General features: G+C 39.4%; 1 protein-coding gene across 8 annotated transcripts in view; it reads right to left on the bottom strand.

Moving 5' to 3' along the window:
* Nucleotides 1-20,071, bottom strand: part of Zgrf1 (zinc finger GRF-type containing 1) — a 72,524-nt gene that overhangs the window by 868 nt on the left and 51,585 nt on the right. For all 8 annotated transcript variants that reach the window (XM_015993165.3, XM_015993168.3, XM_076574930.1 and 5 more), the window contains 4 exons: nucleotides 11,918-12,045; nucleotides 9,444-9,567; nucleotides 807-983; nucleotides 539-673 (listed from right to left, as the gene is read on the bottom strand). In XM_015993165.3, the coding sequence (XP_015848651.1) occupies nucleotides 539-673; nucleotides 807-983; nucleotides 9,444-9,567; nucleotides 11,918-12,045 (564 nt within the window). The remainder of the gene's footprint in view (nucleotides 1-538; nucleotides 674-806; nucleotides 984-9,443; nucleotides 9,568-11,917; nucleotides 12,046-20,071) is intronic.

Genomic DNA, 20,071 nt, shown 5'->3' with positions numbered 1-20,071 from the left:
GTATTATTTTTATTTATGAAGCATAATTGAGTGAAGATTAACCTATTGATGGGATTTTATTTTTATATACTAATTTGAACTGAGAAGTAACTAATAATGAAAAAGAAAAAACACTAAGAGAGAAAAGACTATAAAAATCTACTTAGAAGTAACTGGCTCTTATGTACATTAATACCTGGTATCCATCCTTAATTTACTGATGAAATGTAATAATGCAAGAACATTTTGAAAAACAGTCTCAATTCCATCTGTCCCCAGACACAAAGCATACACCTCATTTTCTTCCTCTAATTTGTTTATTTACATTTTGTCCCAACAGCTGTAAAGTGAATTTAATTAAACCTTGTTAGGTTTACATTGAGTTATGCAGAAAAAATCCAGGCCAGAAAATACATCAGAATATTCTTTTGTAAGTACACAAATGACAGTCCCAAAGGTCTCAGGCACCAAAGGGAACTACTGCTGGTGTAACACCAAATACTATAATATAGACTATGATGTTTAGAATGTGATAAATATCATCCTATGCAGCACACACCTTGTACATCTGCGACTTGTATAATGTTATCACCCCAATCATGGAGCCCGCTACTCCACTTACAAGCAGTGATTGGATTAGCTTGAGTGTAAAAGCAGCTTCTGCCACATTTTGGAAGCTGTTCTCGCTTTCGACCTGAAGTAAGAAACAGATCTGAAATTATCTTCCCAGAAAGGCTACAGAAAGACTCTGAAGCCATGCAAACAACAACAATAACATTAAACCAAGAAATTAAGTAGTGATTCCCATCAACACTGACGTCACTCACCTGCTCTGCTCCTGTTACATTATAGAAACACAGCGTGGGCAGCCACTCCAGGACAGGGCTCCTCTCTGTCTCTGAAATGCCATCCATGAGGTTTCCTTCATAAAACAGATCATTAGCTATGGCACTGATCACAGGGTGACAGCGGTATTGGGTTCTCAACAGAATGGGTTTGTAACCCTAAGAAATTTAGATGGAGGAAAACAAAAGTTAAAACACAGCATTTCCTTTTTTCTAGAGAAAGAAACCATATTTAAAACATTTTAGTGTTACATCACGCTCTTAGATAAATTACAACAATGAGTGAACAAACTACAGATAAAATATTTAAAACACATTATGAAAAGTGTGTTCACAGACTACTACACAAGGAATTCAAGGCCAACTTAGTGAGACACTGTCTCAAAACACCAAGTGAAAAGAGGGCTGTGGTGGCTGCCCAATGCAATGGTGCTGCCTAGTTCACACTAGGCCCCACGTTCAACACCTGCTAGCACAGACAGTCTGTTCACTTTCTTCCTTGCTAAAGCCACTGTTTCATTCAGAATATTCAAACAGCTCCAGCTCTCACTACTGTGTCCTTGCATCCAAGTCTCACCACTCCAGCAAGCTTCTGGAGCACACTATCAGCCAAACTTTCCAGTTGTTATTAAAACATCTTGAGTAGGTGCAAAGACTGCCAACAACAAACTTATATTAAGTGTAGAGTTAATAACCTCATGAACAAATCATCTTCTATGAGAAACATAAAAAACAATGAAGACATCAAGTCTCACTACTCTAAGTGGTACAGACTTGGTGAAGTTTCTAAGTCTAAATCAGCACACATGCAAAACCTAGGATGGAGCCGCAGGTATAAAAATACTGCAAGGACCATTACTTGTAATAGAAATAACTAGGATTTCAATGATATAGAGGTGACTAAATTATGTACAGCTACATAACGTAATATTCAGTGATTTCTGACAACAATGATGATCACAAACCAAGTCTTCCAGAAAGAAGACCAGAGGTTACCAGGTACAGGGGGGAAGGAGGAATGGGAAGTTGTTATTTAGTAAGTACAAATTTGCCATTTGGGATGATTTAAGACAAAACAAAACAGTGTGGGCTGGTGAGATGGCACAGTGGGCAAACTTTAAAACTATGCTAAGTAAAAGATATAAGATACATATTGTAGGATTCCATCAAGATAAAAACACAAAACAGATAAACCCATACAAGCAGACAACTGGTTGCCAGGGGCTGGAGGTAGGAGGGTGTGGGGAGTAACTGCTGAACGGTATGAGGTTTCATTTGGAGGCAAAATTGTTCTACAAAGCAAACATTACCTCGATATTAAAAGCAGACCAGCCGGGCGTTGGTGGCGCACGCCTTTAATCCCAGCACTCGGGAGGCAGAGCCAGGCGGATCTCTGTGAGTTCGAGGCCAGCCTGGGCTACCAAGTGAGCTCCAGGAAAGGCGCAAAGCTACACAGAGAAACCATGTCTCGAAAAACCAAAAAAAAAAAAAAAAGCAGACCAGACCACCACAAAAAAAGAGAACTATACACCAATATACCTGAAGAATACAGCTATAAAAATTCCCAATAAAATACATACAAAATAATTCAACTCCATTAGGGAGATCATCCACCATAACAAAGCTGGTTTCATCCCACGGTTGTAAGGATGATTGAACACATGTCAGTGAGGAAAAGCAATACAGTACAAACACAGACTTAAGAACAGAAATCATATGAGGCATTATTCTTCTTAGTTTTCGTCAACTTGACACAAGCTACAATTGTCCGGGAAGAAGAAATCTGAATTGAGAAAATTCCTCTATCAAATTGGCCTCTAGGCAAGTTGTGGGGCATTTTCTTGATTAATGATAGATATAGATGTGCCACCCAGTGTATAATAGAGCAGGATGAACAAGTCAGTAAACAACTTACCCTGCCTTCTCTCTTGGCTCCAGCTTCCTGCCTTGGATTCCTGCCCTGAATTCCCTTCTATTGTTTATCTGATCTTGATTTTCTTTTCTGATTTTGTTAACTTGGATATTCTTTCTCTGCCTTTTAGTTAGTTTGGATAAGGGGGACATAACAACAGATACTGAGGAAACCCAGAGAATCATTAGATCACATTTTGAAAACCTGTACTCCACAAAATTGGAATATGTAAAAGAAATAGACAATTTTCTGGATAGGTACCACTTGCCAAAATTAAATCAAAACCAGATAAACAATTTAAATAGACCTATAACCCCCTAAGGAAATAGAAGCAGTCATCAAAAGCCTCCCAACCAAAAAAGCCCAGGGCCAGATGGTTTCAGAACAGAATTCTACCAGGATTTCAAAGAAGAGCTAAGATCAATACTCCTCAAATTGTTCCATACCATAGAAACAAAAAGAACATTGCCAAACTCTTTACGAGGCCACAGTTACCCTGATACCCAAACCACACAAAGACCAACTAAGAAAGAGAATTACAGACCAATCTCCCTTGTGAACACTGATGCAAAATTACTCAATAAAATACTGGCAAATCGAATCCAAGAACACATCAAAAAATCATCCACCATGATCAAGTAGGCTTTATCCCAGAGATGAAGGGGTGGTTCAACATACTAAAATTTGTCAATGTAGTCTACCATATAAACAAAGTAAAAGAAAAAAAACCACATGATCATCTCAATAGATACTAAAAAAAAAGCCTTTGACAAAATTCAACACCCCTTCATGATAAAGGTCTTGGAGAGATCAGGAATATAAGGAACATACCTAAACATAATAAAGGCAATTTACAGCAAGCCGACAGCCAATATCAAACTAAATGGAAAGAAATTCAAAGCTATTCCACTAAAATCAGGAATAAGACAAGGTTGTTCATTCTTCCCATATCTATTCAATATAGTACTCGAAGTTCTACCTAGAGCAATAAGACAACAAAAGGAGATCAGGGATACAAATTGGAAAGGAAGAAGTCAAACTTTTGCTATTTTCAGATGACATGATAGTATACATAAAGTGACCCCAAAAATTCTACCAGGGAACTCCTATAGCTGATAAACACCTTCAGTACTGTGGCAGGATACAAGATTAACTAAAAAAAAATCAGTACCCCTCCTATATACAAATAATAAATGAGCCGAGAAAGAAATCAGAGAAACATCACCCATTACAATAGCCACAAATAACATAATTATCTTGGGGTAACTCTAACCAAACAAGTGAAAGACCTGTATGACAAGAACTTTAAGTCTTTGAAGAAAGAAATTGAAGAAGATACCAAAAAAAATGGAAAGATCTCCCATGCTTTTGGATAGGTAGGATCAACATAGTAAAAATGGCAATCTTACCAAAAGCAATAAACAGATTCAACACAACCCCCATCAAAATCCCAACACAATTCTTCATAGACTTGGAAAGAACAATACTCAATTTCATATGGAAAAACAAAAAACCCAGGATAGCCAAATAATCCTGTACAGTAAAGGAACTTCTGGAGGCATCACCATGCCTGACTTCAAGTACTACTATAGAGCTATAGTAATAAAAACAGCTTGGTATTGGCATATAAACAGACACATGGATCAACGAACTCAAATTGAAGATCCCGACATTAATCCACAAACCTATGAACATTTGATTTTTGACAAAATTGTACAATGGAAAAAAGAAAGCATCCTCAACAAATGGTGCTGGCATATAACTTGGTGTCAACATGTAGAAGACTACAAATAGATCCATATCTATCGCCATGCACAAAACTCAAGTCCAAGTGGATCAAAGACCTCAACATAAATCCAATTACACTGAACCTGATAGAAGAGAAAGTAGGAAGTAGTCTAGAACACATTGGCATAGGAGACTACTTCCTAAATATAACACCAGTAGCACAGACACTGAGAGCAACAATTAATAAATGGGACCTCCTGAAACTGAGACGCTTCTGTAAGGCAAAGGACATGGTAAGTAAGACAAAACTAGACAGCCTACAGAATGGGAAAAGATCTTCACCAACCCCACATCTGACAGAAGTCTGATGTCCAAAATATATAAAGAACTCAAGAAATCAGATATCAAAATACCAAACAATCAAATTTAAAAATGGGGTATAGATCTAAACAGAATTCTCAACAGAAGAATCCCAAATAGCCAAAATACATTTAAGGAATTGCTCAATATTCTTAGCCATCAGGGAAATGCAAATCAAAACGACTCTGAGATATCATCTTACACCTGTCAGAATGGCTATGATCATAACAGCTTATGTTGGAAAGGATGTGGAGCAAGGGGAATACTCCTCCACTGCTGGTAGAAGTACAATCTTGTACAGTCACTCTGGAAATTAGTATAGTGGTTTCTCAGAAAATTGGGAATCAATCTACCTCAAGACCCAGCAATACCACTCTTGGGTTTATACCCAAAAGATGCTCAATTATACAAGAACACTTGCCCAACTATGTTGATAGCAGCATTATTTGTAATAGCCAGAACATGGAAACAACCTAGATGCCCCTCAACCAAAGAATGGATAAAGAAAATGTGGTACATATACACAGTGGAGTATATGTACTCAGCAGTAAAAAAGCAATGGCATCATGAAATTTACAGCCAAATGGATGGAACTAGAAAAAAAATCATCCTGAGTGAGGTAATCCAGACTCAGAAGGACAAACATGGTATATACTCATTCATAAGTAGATGCAAAGCAAAGGATAACCAGGCTATAATCCCCAACCCCAGAGAAGCTAGGTAAAAAGGAGGACCCTAAGAGGGACACACATGGATCATACCAGGAAGGGGAAATAGTTGAGATCTTCTGGGTAAACTGGGGTATGGGTGAGGGGAAGGGATAGGGAATGAGAACATGAGGGATTGAGATGGCAGAGTTGGGGGAGGGATGGAGAAGGAGAGCAATGAAAGAGATCTATCTTGACAGAGGGGGCCATTATGGGGTTAGGGAGAAACCTGGTGCCAGGGAAACTCCCAGGAAATCCACAAGGATGACCCCATCTAAGATTCCTAGCAATAGTGGAGAAGGTACCTGAACTAGCCTTCCCCTGTAGTCAGATTGGTGACTACCCTAAGTGTCATCATAGAATCTACATCCAGCAACTGATGGAAGCAGATGCAGAGATCCACAACCAAGTACTGGGCCAAGCTCCTGGAATTCAGCTGAAGAAAGGGAGGAGGGATTATGGGAGCAAGGATGGTCAAGATCATGACAAGGAAAACCCGAGACAGCTGACCCAAGGTAATGGGAGCTCACAGACTCTGAACTGACAGCTGGGGAACCTGCATGGGACCGAACTAGGCCCTCTGAATGCGGGTGACAGTTGTGTGGCTTGATCTGTTTGTGGGGCCCCTGGCAGTGGGACCAAGACTTATCCTGTGTACACAAACTGGCTTTTTGGAGCCCATTCCCTATGGTGGGATACTTTCCTCTGCCTTGATGCAGTGGGGAGGGGCCTGGTCCTGCCCCAACTCAGTGTGTTAGCCTATGTTGACTCCTCAAGGGAGGCTTTACCCCCTATGAAGAGTAGATGGGGGATGGGGTGGGAGGGAGGTTAGGGGGAGCAGAATAAGGGGAGGGAGGTGGAAGTGTGGCTGGTATGTAAAATGAAAAAAAAATTAAATAAACTAAAAAAGAAAAAAAGTCAAATTATCCCTATTTGCAGATAACATAATCTTTTCCTTAAACAAACTCAAAGACTGCAAAAGAAACTTCTTAGACCTGATGAATACTTCCAGCAAAGTAGCAGCTTACAAATAAAAATCAACATATAAAAATCAGCACTTCTTTATAGAACAATAATGAACTTGTGTCAACAGAAAGCAGACTGGGAGTGGTGTCACAGCAAGTGGGAAAGAGTCAGGAAGATTAGTAGCCTAAGGACACATAGTGAGTTTAAGGCCAGCCTGGACTACCTGAGAACCTGTCTCACCACCACCAACAAACAAACAAAAATAAATAATCACATTAGGGAGGAATTCATATTTATAATAAAAAAAATTTAAATACCTATGAATAAGCCTAACCAGGGATGTGGAAGATCTCTGCATGCTCTGTGGTGCAAACTTTTAGACACAGAAAGAAATGGAAAACATTAGATGAGAAGACCTCTCATACACAGATTGGCGAAATTAACACTAGAAAATGGCTGAAAATTATTGAAAGTAATTTACTGATTCAATGCCGTCTTCATCAAAACTCCAGTCATCCTTCACACAACTAGAAAACAAACAAAACCCAAAAGCAATTCCAAAATTCAACTGACACCACAAAAGATCCCAATTAGCCAAAGTGATCCCAAGCAGAGGAATCAATGCTGGGAACCTCACAATCCTGATCTCAAACTGCCACAGAGTCACTGTAACAAAGACAGCCGACACTGGTACAGAAACAGACACAGGAACCAGTGAAACAGAAGAAAGCACCAAGAAACGAACCCACAAAGGTATCAGAGCTTGCACAGAAAAAGACAGCTTTTCAGCACGGCACTGGGGAAACAAGAATGAAAGTGAAGTTGCATCTCTCAGCCTGCACAAAAACCAATCCAGACTAGATCAAGGACCTTAATATAAAACCTGAAACTATAACAAGTAGAGGAAATATAGGCAAGGACAAGGACACAAACGACACACAAAATAAAAAAGAATTGACAAATGGAACTGCATGAAATTAAAAAGTGTTCTACATAGCAAAATAAACCATGACCAGAGTGAAGAGAGCCTGGTGAATGGAAGGCAATCTGCCAACTATACATCTGACAGGCGTTAATATCTGAAATCTCCAGGGTTCTCCCAAAATACCAAAACTCAAACATTAACCCCATCACAGTAAAATGGCTTGGCGGTTAAAGGTACTTGTTGCCAAGCCTGAAGATCTGATTATGATTCCTGGACCCCAGATGGTAGAAGGAGATAACTTACACAAGTTGTCTGGTGACTTCATCTGTACCACAGCATGTGTGCCCCCTACTTTGCCCCCAAAATAAATAAATGTAAAAAGACAAAAACTAAGCATTCATCATCCTTAGCCATTAGAGAAGTGCAAATGAAAATTTTGAGATTGCATTTCAACCAGTCAGTATGGCTATCATCAAGAAAACACACGATGGGGACTGGAGAGGTGGTGCCAAGGTTAAGAGCACTGGCTGCTCTTCCAGAGGACCAGTGTTCAATCCTCAGCACTCACATGGCAGCTCAGCCACTAACTCCAGCCCCAGGGGATCCAGTGCCCTCTTCTGGCCTCTGCAGACACTGCACACATGGTACACAGACAGGCAGGCAGGCAAACACTCTTATGTATAAAAACAATACGATCTCAAAAATAAAATTAAAAAGAGAAAAGCAGACACATGGTGAAAATGAACAAGCAGGTGGAGAAGGAAACCCTTTGGTCTCATGTTGGTAGGAGTGAAAAGTGATCCAGTAACTATGAAATCAGTAGAGAAGTATAAATTGTTTAATTTATAAATATATTTTATATAAATATATATAAATTTAAAAATGAAACTATACCCAGATATAGCATTTCTGGGTTTTACCTGAAGGATTCTAAGTCAGCAAACCAGACATATTTGCATATTCATGTTTCTTATTCCACTAGTCACAACAGCAAAACTGTAGAAGCAGTCTAGTTACTCATCAATAGAGGAGTGATAACTGAAAAGTGCTTGCCATGCAAGCCTGGAGACCTGAGTTCAATCCCTGGGAGCCACAGTGGAAGGAGAGAAACAACTCCAGAAAGAAGCTGTCCTCTGACCTCCACATTATGTACTGTAGCACATGAAACACACACACTCTCACACACACACTTACACAAGAATAACAAAACAAAACAAATTTGTAAAGGAAAGATGGTATATATATACAACAGTTTTATTCAACTTAGAAAGAAAATGAAGTGATGTAATTTGTATGAAAATGGATGGAACTAGAAACCAGAATGTCAATGAAATGAGCCAGACTCAGAAAGCTAAACACTACTTTTCTCATATATGGACTGTACATTTAAATATATCTACTCTTCACACACACACAGGACATGAAAGCAGAAAGACTATCAGAAGAGAGCAGAACAGAGGAACAGAGTAATTGAATACAAATGTCATGAAAGCTGAAGGGAAACTATTGGGGGGTGATGGAGACCAGTAGGGGTGGGAGAGAAGGGGCGTGCAAATATAAACAAAAAGGGTGAGCTTGGGTGTGCAAATATAAACAAAAGAGACTGACATGTATGTATAAGGGAAATGTCACAGTGAAAACCATTTTGGGCATGCTAACAAAAAATAAATAAAAATTGAAGTATTTACCGAAAAAACTTTTTTTTTCTCTCCATTACTAGGTACTGGTTGCTGGGTACCTAGACAGAGGTGGTGGTTGCTGGTACTGTGACGAAATGCCACTTTACTGTCCCTCTTAAATGGAACACTCATGGATAGTGGAAGGCGATGTACACTAACAAACACTTCTGTTTTAAAGGCATGTTAGAACAAGAGGATTCCACTTGTCTTTAAGATGAATACTTTCCAAAAAACTCCAATTATAAAGTATTTAAGAACAAGGGTAAGGTACCATATCTCCATACTTTATCCACCCTCACAGTATACAAGCCATGATAACTTAAAGTAGTTAGAAGTACATGCCATTAAGCAAAGTCGATCAAAAAGAGTTTGTTCCAATCCATTTTCATGAGCTGCATCAGAACCCTGAATTGTAGGAGGCAGCTGTTTGGGGTCCCCAACGAGAATTAGCTTTTCAGACTCAAACCTAAAAAAGAAACAATTTAGAAACTTAATCTAAGCAAAGTGAAAGGGTATACTAACATTCATTGCACTTTCCCAAATGTATTCTTAGAATTCACGTGTCAAGAGTGGCCTAAGAGCTAGCGTGGTTCAATGGTGCTAATTGGCATTTTAAAGGTTTTGAAATATTACCTCAGAGAATATTGGGTTAGGCAGATGTTCAGGGGTAAAGTGCTCTAGGACCTGAGTTCATATGCTGGCACTTGCCATAAAAGCTGAACACATCATAGTACAAATCTATAATGCCAGTTCTGGGAACTGAGAGATAGAAGGACCCCAGGGACTCACTGGCCAGTTAGCTGACATGGTGAGCTGCTGATTCAGTGAGAACCTGTCTCAAAAAATAAGGTGAAGACGGCTGGAAAGACGGCTCAGTGGTTAAGAGCACTTGTTTTTGCAGAGGACAAGTTGTGATTTCTAGTACCCACAGGGCAGCTCACAGCTGTCCATAACTCGATTCCAATTCCAGGATTCACATGATAGACAGACATATGAACAAAATATCATACACATAAAATAAATAAAAATTTAAAATTGCAAAAGGAAAAGAAGAGACTGAAGAACCACAAAGGAATGCACTAGATACCAAGCTCTGGCCTCCACTTGTACATCTATTTGGGTATACATGGGTGAACACTGACACACACACCCATGTGCACACACACATGTCCACTTAACATACATTTTTTTCCACAGTAAATGTACTAGGCGCCCCTTTCCTCTACATAGTTAGTGTTTCACAGAACACATTTGAGAAACAGTGATCTTAAGACCCCAGAAACTCTGAAGCTGTCTTGGAATTCCTTGGCTTAAACTCCGTTGTAGAAGTGAGATAAGGGCTGGAGAGATGGCTCAGCAGTTAAGAGCACTGATTGCTTTTTCAGAACCCGGGTTTAATTCCTAGCACCCACATGGCAACTCACAACTGTCTGTAGCTCGGGTTCCAAAGGACCCAACACCAATAGCAAAACACCAATGTACATAAAATAAAAATAAATTAAAAAAAAAAAGTGAGATGAACAAGGCCCTCGGGACAAAATGTCATTCTAAGTAGGAACAAGACAGTGTGGGGAAGTCCTAGTTTCACACAAACCTGCATCCAAACCTCAACTCTATCTAATAACTCAACTAATCTGTAGCTCTCCCTGCTTTACATTCTTTTTTTTTCTGTCGGAGCTCAGGACTGAACCCAGGGCCTTGCTAGGCAAGTGCTCTACCACTGAGCTAAGTCCCCAACCCCTCCTGCTTTACATTCTTACCAGTAAGCTGGAGGTAGTAACTCTGAGTTCGGCTGTTAAGGATCAAATGAAGGCCACAATGCGTTTAGAATACAGCAGAACTGTGTTAAGGCTCCGTGCTCCACCCAGGGCCTCAGTGACCCTCCAAACTTGGCTGCTGGGGAGTGGCCAAATCACTCTGATTGCCCAGTGCTATTTCAGTAAAAAGCTAAAAAACCTTGTGCCCAGGAGTCTCCTGAGTCCCAGGCAAGCCCTGACAACTGGTGCCCTACTGACTCATCAGCTGGGGACCGAGCAAGGTCTGCTGGTCCGACTGTGTCAGACTCTTCTATTTTTAGTTTTCATGGTCCCGGGAATTAAGTTCAGGAATCACATTAAATACATGTTTTATCTATTGAACTATATCCCAGCCCTTAAGATGCTTTAGAAGCACAATTTTCCACTGGCTACTAAAGTTTATATTTTATACTCTTAAATTTCTGGGGACGGGCTGGAGAGATGGTTCAATGGTTAAGAACACTGGCTGCTCTTCCAGAGGTCCTAAATTCAATTCCCAGCAACCATATGATGGCTCACAACCATCTGTAATGAGATCTGGTGCCCTCTTCTGGTGTGCAGGCATACATGCAGGCAGAACACTGTATACATAATAATAAGTAAATCTTAAAAAAAAAAAAATTCTGCGGACAAACTTTCATTTTCAATATGCTTTTCTACATATTCTTTCATAAACTTAAAGAATACTTTGAAAAGCTAAACCATCGAGTCCTACAAAGGAAAAAGACCAGGAGGACCCTGCCCGTGGAGGTAGGAACCACTAACGCAGCTGACACACCGGGAAGTCCTCTAAGGGTCCTAGCACTAATGCTCTTAAGGCTCTAAGGACTGTGTGATTCCAACAGCTACACCATAAGCTCACAAAATTGTGATATATTTTCTTCAAAAGTTTATGATTTACAAAGCGAATGTTAGTAACTGAATTGCTAAGAATTCTGACAAGTCTTTGTGGAGAGACTGAACCCAGGAAAGGTCTGAACTAACTGACTTGTGTGCACTATTGGGAAGAGCGTGGGTTACCTTGCAATAGGAAGGAGCGAGGCTGGTTCTGTCATCTGGCTGCACTCGTCCAGCACCACCACAGGGAATTTAAGGTCATTCATGCATGGGAACGGGCAGGCTGCACAGGTAATGCCAACAACTCGGACCTTTATTAAAAAAAATGTGTTTTGAGACAAGGTAGACCAGGCTAGCTTACAATGTACTATGTAGCCCACGCTTAGCCTCAAAACCTCCTACCTCAACCTCTCTCCTGAGTGTTGAGATTATGGTTGTGAATCACCATGCCCAGAAAAACAAAAATATCACTAACCAATGGCTGTTAAAAGTAAATCAAGAATTTACTGGAGAACTTGAAGGCTGTCCGAAGACTAACCAAATCTTTGGTTCCTGCTAATTAGAAATCAGTTGTCAGTTTGTGGCTACAGTTTCATTACTCTCACATATAAAGTCGGTGTTACAGAAAATGAGCTACTTTATAAGGTCACTAGCAAGAACCTGCTTACTCTGATATTACAACAGAAAGGATATATTAAAGCAGGAATGGTTCAGGAAGCTTCAAGGATAACTTCCTTTGTCTTTTAGGTGAGCCTGAATTAACAGAATGCACATTTTATCAACACTGACCCATGTTTTCCACAAAGAACACAATATGCTAAGAAACCATCCTTTGCTTTAACTTATGAACGCTCTAACACTGTGATTACTTAAGAAGGTAGCTGTCTAAGCAGGCCATGCCTGTAATTCCAGTACTCAGGGGGTTGAAGCAAGAGAATCAGGAATTCAAAGGCAACTTGGGCTATACAATGAGTCCTTGATGCAAATAAAATAAAACTTCAAATGTACTTTTACCCTTTACTGTATCTGAATTGTACAAACTTTAAATATTGTATCAAAATACCATTGTGTTCAAGGCACAAAACTTGAAAGGCTAATATTTACTTATTATATAATATACAATAGAAAAATCAATGGATTTTTGAAATTAGACATGCTCGTGGTCCACTATTGGTGAGTCATACACATATGTATTGTTTGAATATATATATATATATATATATATATATATATATATATATATATATATATATCCCTTCCTAATATCTATAGTATAATGGCACCACACAGCAAGAACAGTTCAAATAAACAGATGATCTCTTTTTAAAAATTACTTCTTTTTAGGACTAGAGAAGGGGCTCAGCAGTTAAGAGCACTAGCTGCTTGCTCTGCCAGAGGCCTGAGTTCAATTCCCAATATCCACATGGTAGCTCACAACCATCTGTAACTGCAGTCCCATGAGATCTGATGCCCTCTTCTAATATGCAGATATACATTCATAGAAACACCCATACACATGAAATAAATAAATAAATAAATAAATAAATAAATAAATAAATAAATATTTAAACAATTTTTGGGTTTGAGATTATAATTACATCATTTCCCCCTTCCTTTTCCTACCTCTAAGCCTGCCATATATCCCCTCGTGCTCTCTTTCAAATTCATGGCCTCTTTTTCATTACTTGTTGCTATGTATGTGTTTTCCTAAATACACCCATATGCTCAGTCTACCTGTATATTGTAACTTGTATATATGTTTTCAGAGCATCAATACCAAATGGCTTTTTCAATAAACCTAACTGACAAAAATAGGGTTCTCAACTGTTGCCCCATAGAGCCTAAGAAAAAATTATAAGCATTATTTTCTTAACATTTATCACACATAGTAGCTCTGTATCAGTTATACTTTTATTCTTTCATTAAGCCTGATGGCCCCAAGTTCGCTCCCCAGGACCAACCTGGAGGAAGGAGAGAGCCTCTGCAAATTGTCTTCTGACACAAACACACGCACGCACGCACAAAAAAATGTAATTAAAAAAAAAAAAAGACCAGGTGGGGTGTATGACTTTAATCCCATCACTTAGGAGGCAGAAGCAGCTGGATTTCTGTGAATTTGAGGCCAGCCTGGTCTACATAGCAAGTTCCAGGACAGCCAGGGATACATAGAGAAACCCTGTCTCAAAACACAAACAACAAAAGCAGACTGGAGAGAATGCTCAGCAGTTAAGAGCACTGGCTGCTCTTCCAGAGGTTTTGAGTTCAATTCCCAGCAACCACATGGTGACTCACAATGTATCTATTAGTGGGATCTGATGCCCTCTTCTGGCATAAAGTTGTACATGCAGACAGAGCACACATCTTTAAATAAATAAATAAACCTAAAAACAAACAAACTACAAAAGAAAAAAGTGTAACCTTAAAAAGAAATCTGGGAGCTGTCGAGATGACTCAGTAGGTTAGGCACCTACAGTTTCTCCAGCGGACCTGAGTTCAGTTCCCAACACCCACACTGGACAGCTAACAAACCCCTATAAGTCTAGGTCCAAAGGACTCAACTTTCTCTTCTGTTCTCTGCAGGTACCTACAAATCCACACACAGTCACACACACACATACATACAAACTAAAATAAATAAATAAATAGATAGATAGATAAATAAATAACTGAAAGCCACTTGGTCTTAAAAATCCCAGTGTGTAAGCATTTAGTTCTTTAAAAATACTCAATCTGTAGCGCATACACTTCTCTTGGTACAACTTTGAAACACTATTTGCTATTTAATTTCTAGAAACTATATCTAACAAAAGCAATTTAGAAGAAAAATCTTAAATTTATAAATCAATAAGCTTTTAAAAATATTAAAAAAATGAAGGTTTTCCCTTAAACATTATTATTTTTAGCTTGCTGCTGTTATTTGAGACTGTCTCTCTATGTAGCCCTGCCTGGCTGCACTGGACTCACTTTGTAGACCAGGCTGGCCTTCAACTGACAGAGACTCACCTGCACCTGCCTCCTTCAGGTGCTGGAATTAAAGCCACGCACCACTAGGCCAGGCCATTTTTATCTTTTGATTCATTGTTATACTGCTGAGAGTGGACTAGCAGAAGACACTCTATTGCTGACTAGGAAGTAGGAACTATAAAGCATGCTTTGAAAGTTTTATTGTAAAGTCAGAGTACTGAGGAGCATCAGGACTGTCTGCTTGACTGGACTAGTTAGTGCAGTTTAAAAAAAAACATAGTTTCATTTGCAAATAGGTAATGCTAATAAGCAAAAGACTGTTATAACTGGGCTTTCACTAAAAATTATTAAAAAATATTAGCAGCTATTCTTTTGTTTTGTTTTTTGAGACAAGGTTTTGCTGTGGAACGGTCTGTATGTCAAATTGCTCTGATTGGTCAATAAATAGAGCACTGGTTGGCCAGTGGCCAGGCAGGAAGTAGGTGGGACAAGGAGAGAGGAGAATTCTGGGAAGAGGAAGGCTGACGCGGAGAGACACTGCAGCCGCCGCCATGACCAGCAGCATGTGAAGACGCCAGCAAGCCACCAGCCACGTGGCAAGGTATAGACTTATGGAAATGGATTAATTTAAGCTATAAGAACAGTTAGCAAGAAGCCTGCCACAGCCATACAGTTTGTATGCAATATAAGTCTCTGTGTTTACTTGGTTGGGTCTGAGAGGCTGTGGGACTGGCGGGTGACAAAGATTTGTCCTGACTGTGGGCAAGGCAGGAAAACTAAAGCAACAAAGTTTCTCTGTGTAGTTAGTCCTAGCTGTCCTGGAACTCACTCTGTAGACCAGGCTGGCCTCAAGGTCACAGAGATCCACCTGCCGCTGCCTCCAAAGTGCTGAGATTAAAGGCGTGGGGCACCACCACCTGGCAGCAGCTATTCTGATATGTGGTGATATTTTATTTGTACTGAAATGTTATTTTAATTTTATGTTAATAAATAAAGTTGCCCTGGGGTCAGAGCTATTAGAGCCATAGTGAGAGTGTGGTGGTTAGAAGAGCTAGGTAGATTTCTGTGTGTTCAGGGATACAGCCAGTATTGGAGACATACGCCTTTAAGACCTGGAGGGCGGTACTTACAGGCAGTGATGAGGCAGTCATGTGGTTGGGTTTACAACCAATGAGAAGGCAGAACAGAAAGATTATTTAAACAGGGACACAGGAAGTACCTCCCTCTCTCGGGGAAGCTAGGAGCACTGCAGGAGGTAAGATTTTATCTCTGAGCTCTGACCTCTCGGCTTTTCTCTTTTACCTTGGCTCTGTGTTTCTTATTTTAATAATACGATTGGTTACATCTACATCTGGCGCCCAACGTGACAAGAATCCATTAAAAACTGCTTGGGGCTGGCTCCCTAGCCGGAGCAGCCGGCTCCCTAGCCCCAGCCCAGGTCTGCTTGGGCTCAGGCTGGACTGTGAGCTGCTTGCTTAAAGCCAGTGCTACAAACAGCTCAGGCCTGCCCTGCTAAACAGGGCCCCTGGCTGTAAAGCCAAGCCTTGACTCGGCTCAGAGGGAACAAGTGGCTGGCTTTAAGCTTTAGCCGGCTACCCCTTCGCTTTCACTTTCACTTTCGCTTTTGCTTTCTCTCTTGTTTTCTCTCTGTCTCTCTGTCTCTCTGTCTCTCTCTCTCTCTCTCTCTCTCTCTCTCTCTCTCTCTCTCTCTCTCTCTCTGGATTCACACCTAGGACTCTAGGTGGCTGTTTTGAAATTCGCTCGGATTTCTACTGTTCTACGCAGATTTGGTAAGTCATAAAGGAAACTATTTAAAAGACAAATTTTTTCCACATTTAAAAAAATGGGTTTCCTGTGTACATTGGAAGAAAATTGGGTTTTGTTTGAAATTTTAGGCAGTCTGACAATGGAACAACTATATGAAAAGATTAGTATTATGGGAATTATGCAGTTTATCACCATGCTTATTCTCATTTTACTATTTAAAAAGATAGTCGATTTAAGTGCCAGGATAACAGCTTTAGAAAAACCTGTTAATTTTAACAGTGAAGTTGGTTCAAGTTTGAATCATAAGGTTACAGAAAGAAAGCCTGTTTTCACACAGTCATCCTTAATTTATCCTGTAACCGTACAGCAGATGCCTGATCAAATGGCTACACAAAATATCTGGGCTCCAATTGAACTGATGGATTTTAAAAGGTTTAAGGAGGCAATAGTATCTTATGGCATGCATTCCCCATATGTAAAGCAAATGTTAAACTCTTGGTCAACATATAATAGGATTATACCACAGGACTGGCGGGACCTTGCACAAGCTGTTCTGGAACCCAGCCAGAGAATTCAATTTCTGACTTGGTTTAAGGAGGAAGCTAGAAACGTAGAAACACAATGGAGGGATAAAGGAATACAAGTTTGTCAGGATCAGCTTATTGGAGAAGGCCAATATGCTTCAATACAAACACAATGTTTATATGATGTTCAAACTGTAATTTTATGTCGAATGGCAGCCTTGAATGCATGGGACAGAGTTGATGAACCAGGAAAAAAACATGAGTCATTCACAAAGGTTATGCAAGGCCCAAAAGAATCTTTCACAGATTTTTTAGAAAGACTGGCTTCAGCAGTACACAGAATGGTCTCAGGATCAGAAGCTAGTAAGGCAATAATTGAAGCTTTGGCATTTGAGAATGCGAATGCAGCATGCAAAAGAATAATCAGGCCGTTAAGGGCAAGATCTGCACCTTTGGAAGATTGGATTAGAGAAACAATTAATGTTGAGGTTGATGAGCATGATGATACGTGGGTAGGAGAAGTAATTTCAAAAGGTTTGAGGAGTGTTAGATGTTTTGGGTGTGGAAAGCAAGGACATTTTAAAAGGGACTGTAAACAGGTCATTCCTAGAAGCAATGTTTCTTCAAGGAACAATGGCAACAGAATGCCCCTTCCTTCTGGAGTATGCAGAAGGTGTGGTAAGGGAAAACACTGGACCAACGAATGTAGATCAACAAAGGACAGACAGGGTAATCCTTTGCCTCAGTTTTCGGGAAACTCCCGGAGGGGCCTCATGCAGGCCCCCATAGCAAAACCAGTTCAAACCTTTCCTGCAGCTGTAGAGGAAATCCCTGCTCTGAGCGATTAAATAACCAAATGACTATTGGAATAAATCATGCTGGTCAGGATGATGAAAAAGAGAGAATAGAAAATTCAGGAGAAAACATAAAGAAAATTTTTTGGCAAACTTCTATTAATGAACAGAGACCAAAATTAACGATAAAAATAAATGGTGTTTTGTTGTCTGGTCTGGTAGACACAGGTGCGGACATTACCATAATTGCACCAGAATTTTGGCATCCAGCTTGGCCTCTTCAGGAGGTAAACGTTCAACTGTTAGGAATTGGGACATTATCTGGAGTGAAACAGAGTGCAAGATGGCTGGAATGTATAGGTCCAGAAGGACAGAGAGGAAAATTAAAACCATATGTCGCTAACATAGCTATGAACCTGTGGGGTCGAGACTTGTTGCAACAATGGAATACTCAGATTAAAATCCCTCCAATCTCAGAAACAAATCATAAACTAGCACATGTTTCTGAGAGAAATATTAGAAGGCATTATTTTGAGTGGTCACCAGCCATCCATATTATACAGGAACAGGGCACAACAACTGATAATCTTCCAAAAATACCAACAGCTCTACCTTTAAAATGGTTAACAGACAAGCCTGTATGGGTTCAGCAATGGCCTTTAACAACAGAGAAACTCCAGGCTTTAGAAGAGCTGGTAGAAGAACAGTTAAACGCTCAGCATATTGAACAGTCAACCAGCCCTTGGAATTCTCCTGTATTTGTTATTAAAAAGAAATCTGGTAAATGGAGAATGGTAACAGACCTTAGAGCAATTAACAAAGTAATTCAGCCGATGGGCTCTCTACAATCTGGAATTCCTTTGCCTACTCTGTTACCAAAAGGATGGCCTCTCATAGTTATTGATTTAAAAGACTGTTTCTTTTCAATACCCTTACAAGAAAAAGACAGAGAAAGATTTGCTTTCACAGTGCCTACTTATAATAATTCTCAACCGGTTAAAAGATTTCAATGGAGGGTCCTCCCACAGGGAATGTTAAATAGCCCAACTCTGTGCCAATATTTTGTACAACAGCCATTGGAAGTGATACGTAAAAAATTTCCTAAATCTATAATTTATCATTATATGGATGATATTTTACTAGCTGACTCAAATGCAGATACTTTAGAAAGAATGTTTGAAGAAGTAAAGAAAATTTTGCCTTGCTGGGGATTACAAATTGCTCCTGAAAAGATACAAAGAGGAGATTCTATTAATTATTTAGGATATAAAATAGAGCTACAAAAAATTAGACCCCAAAAGGTGCAAATTAGGAGAGATAGACTACAGACTCTTAATGACTTTCAAAGATTATTTGGAGATATTTCTCATCTACGAACTATTGTTGGGGTAAAAAATGATGAACTGACTAATTTGTTCAAAACCTTAGAAGGTGACAAGGACTTAAATAGTCCAAGAGAGTTCTGAAAAAGCTGATTCTGTAATCACTCATTTGCTAGAAGTTATGGCCATCATGGGTATACCTGCACAAATTAAAACTGACAATGCTCCATCATATGTCTCTGTTAAAATGAAACAGTTTTTTGATTATTACAAAATAAAGCATATTACAGGTATACCACATAATCCTACAGGTCAAGCAGTTATAGAAAGATCAAACAGAACTCTAAAGGATATGCTAAATAAACAGAAAGGAGTAACAAAAACCCCCAGAAATAGACTGCATAATGCTCTATTAACTTTGAATTTTCTGAATGCCAATGAGAAAGGAACAACAGCTGCAGAGAGACATTGGGTAATAGAAAAAACTACAGAATTAAATCAGCCTATATACTTTAAGGATGTGCTGACCTCAGAATGGAAGCCAGGGTATGTATTACGTTGGGGACGAGGTTTTGCTTTTGTTTCTATAGGAGAAGATAAGCTGTGGGTACCATCAAAATTGATAAAGGTTCGATTTGAACAAGAGAAACCTCTTAATTAGAGGAGGTGATAGTTCATCAACCAGCATGAACATCCAATTTAAACTAACTTGTACCTGTAACACATGTCTTTTCATTTAATCAGATAATAACTTGCCAAAAAGGAACATCCCCAAAATTAGTCTTGGGGGAAGGTTTTTGTTTTTGTCTTTTAGGAGAATGATGGTTAAGGAATCTGAAGAACACAAGACAAATGAGACAACTGAAGAAAAGGGACAAATCATCTATCCCAGGAAACAGAGTGAAATGGTGTATGGGTATATATTGTCTAAAAAATTTTATGTCTTCTTAAATGTTTGTTTCTGCT

Source organism: Peromyscus maniculatus, chromosome 6, assembly GCF_049852395.1.
Source record: "Peromyscus maniculatus bairdii isolate BWxNUB_F1_BW_parent chromosome 6, HU_Pman_BW_mat_3.1, whole genome shotgun sequence".
Classification (NCBI taxonomy): Eukaryota; Metazoa; Chordata; class Mammalia; order Rodentia; family Cricetidae; genus Peromyscus; species Peromyscus maniculatus.
Note: the sequence above shows the minus strand (reverse complement) of the source record. Positions and strands in the feature narration are given on the sequence as shown.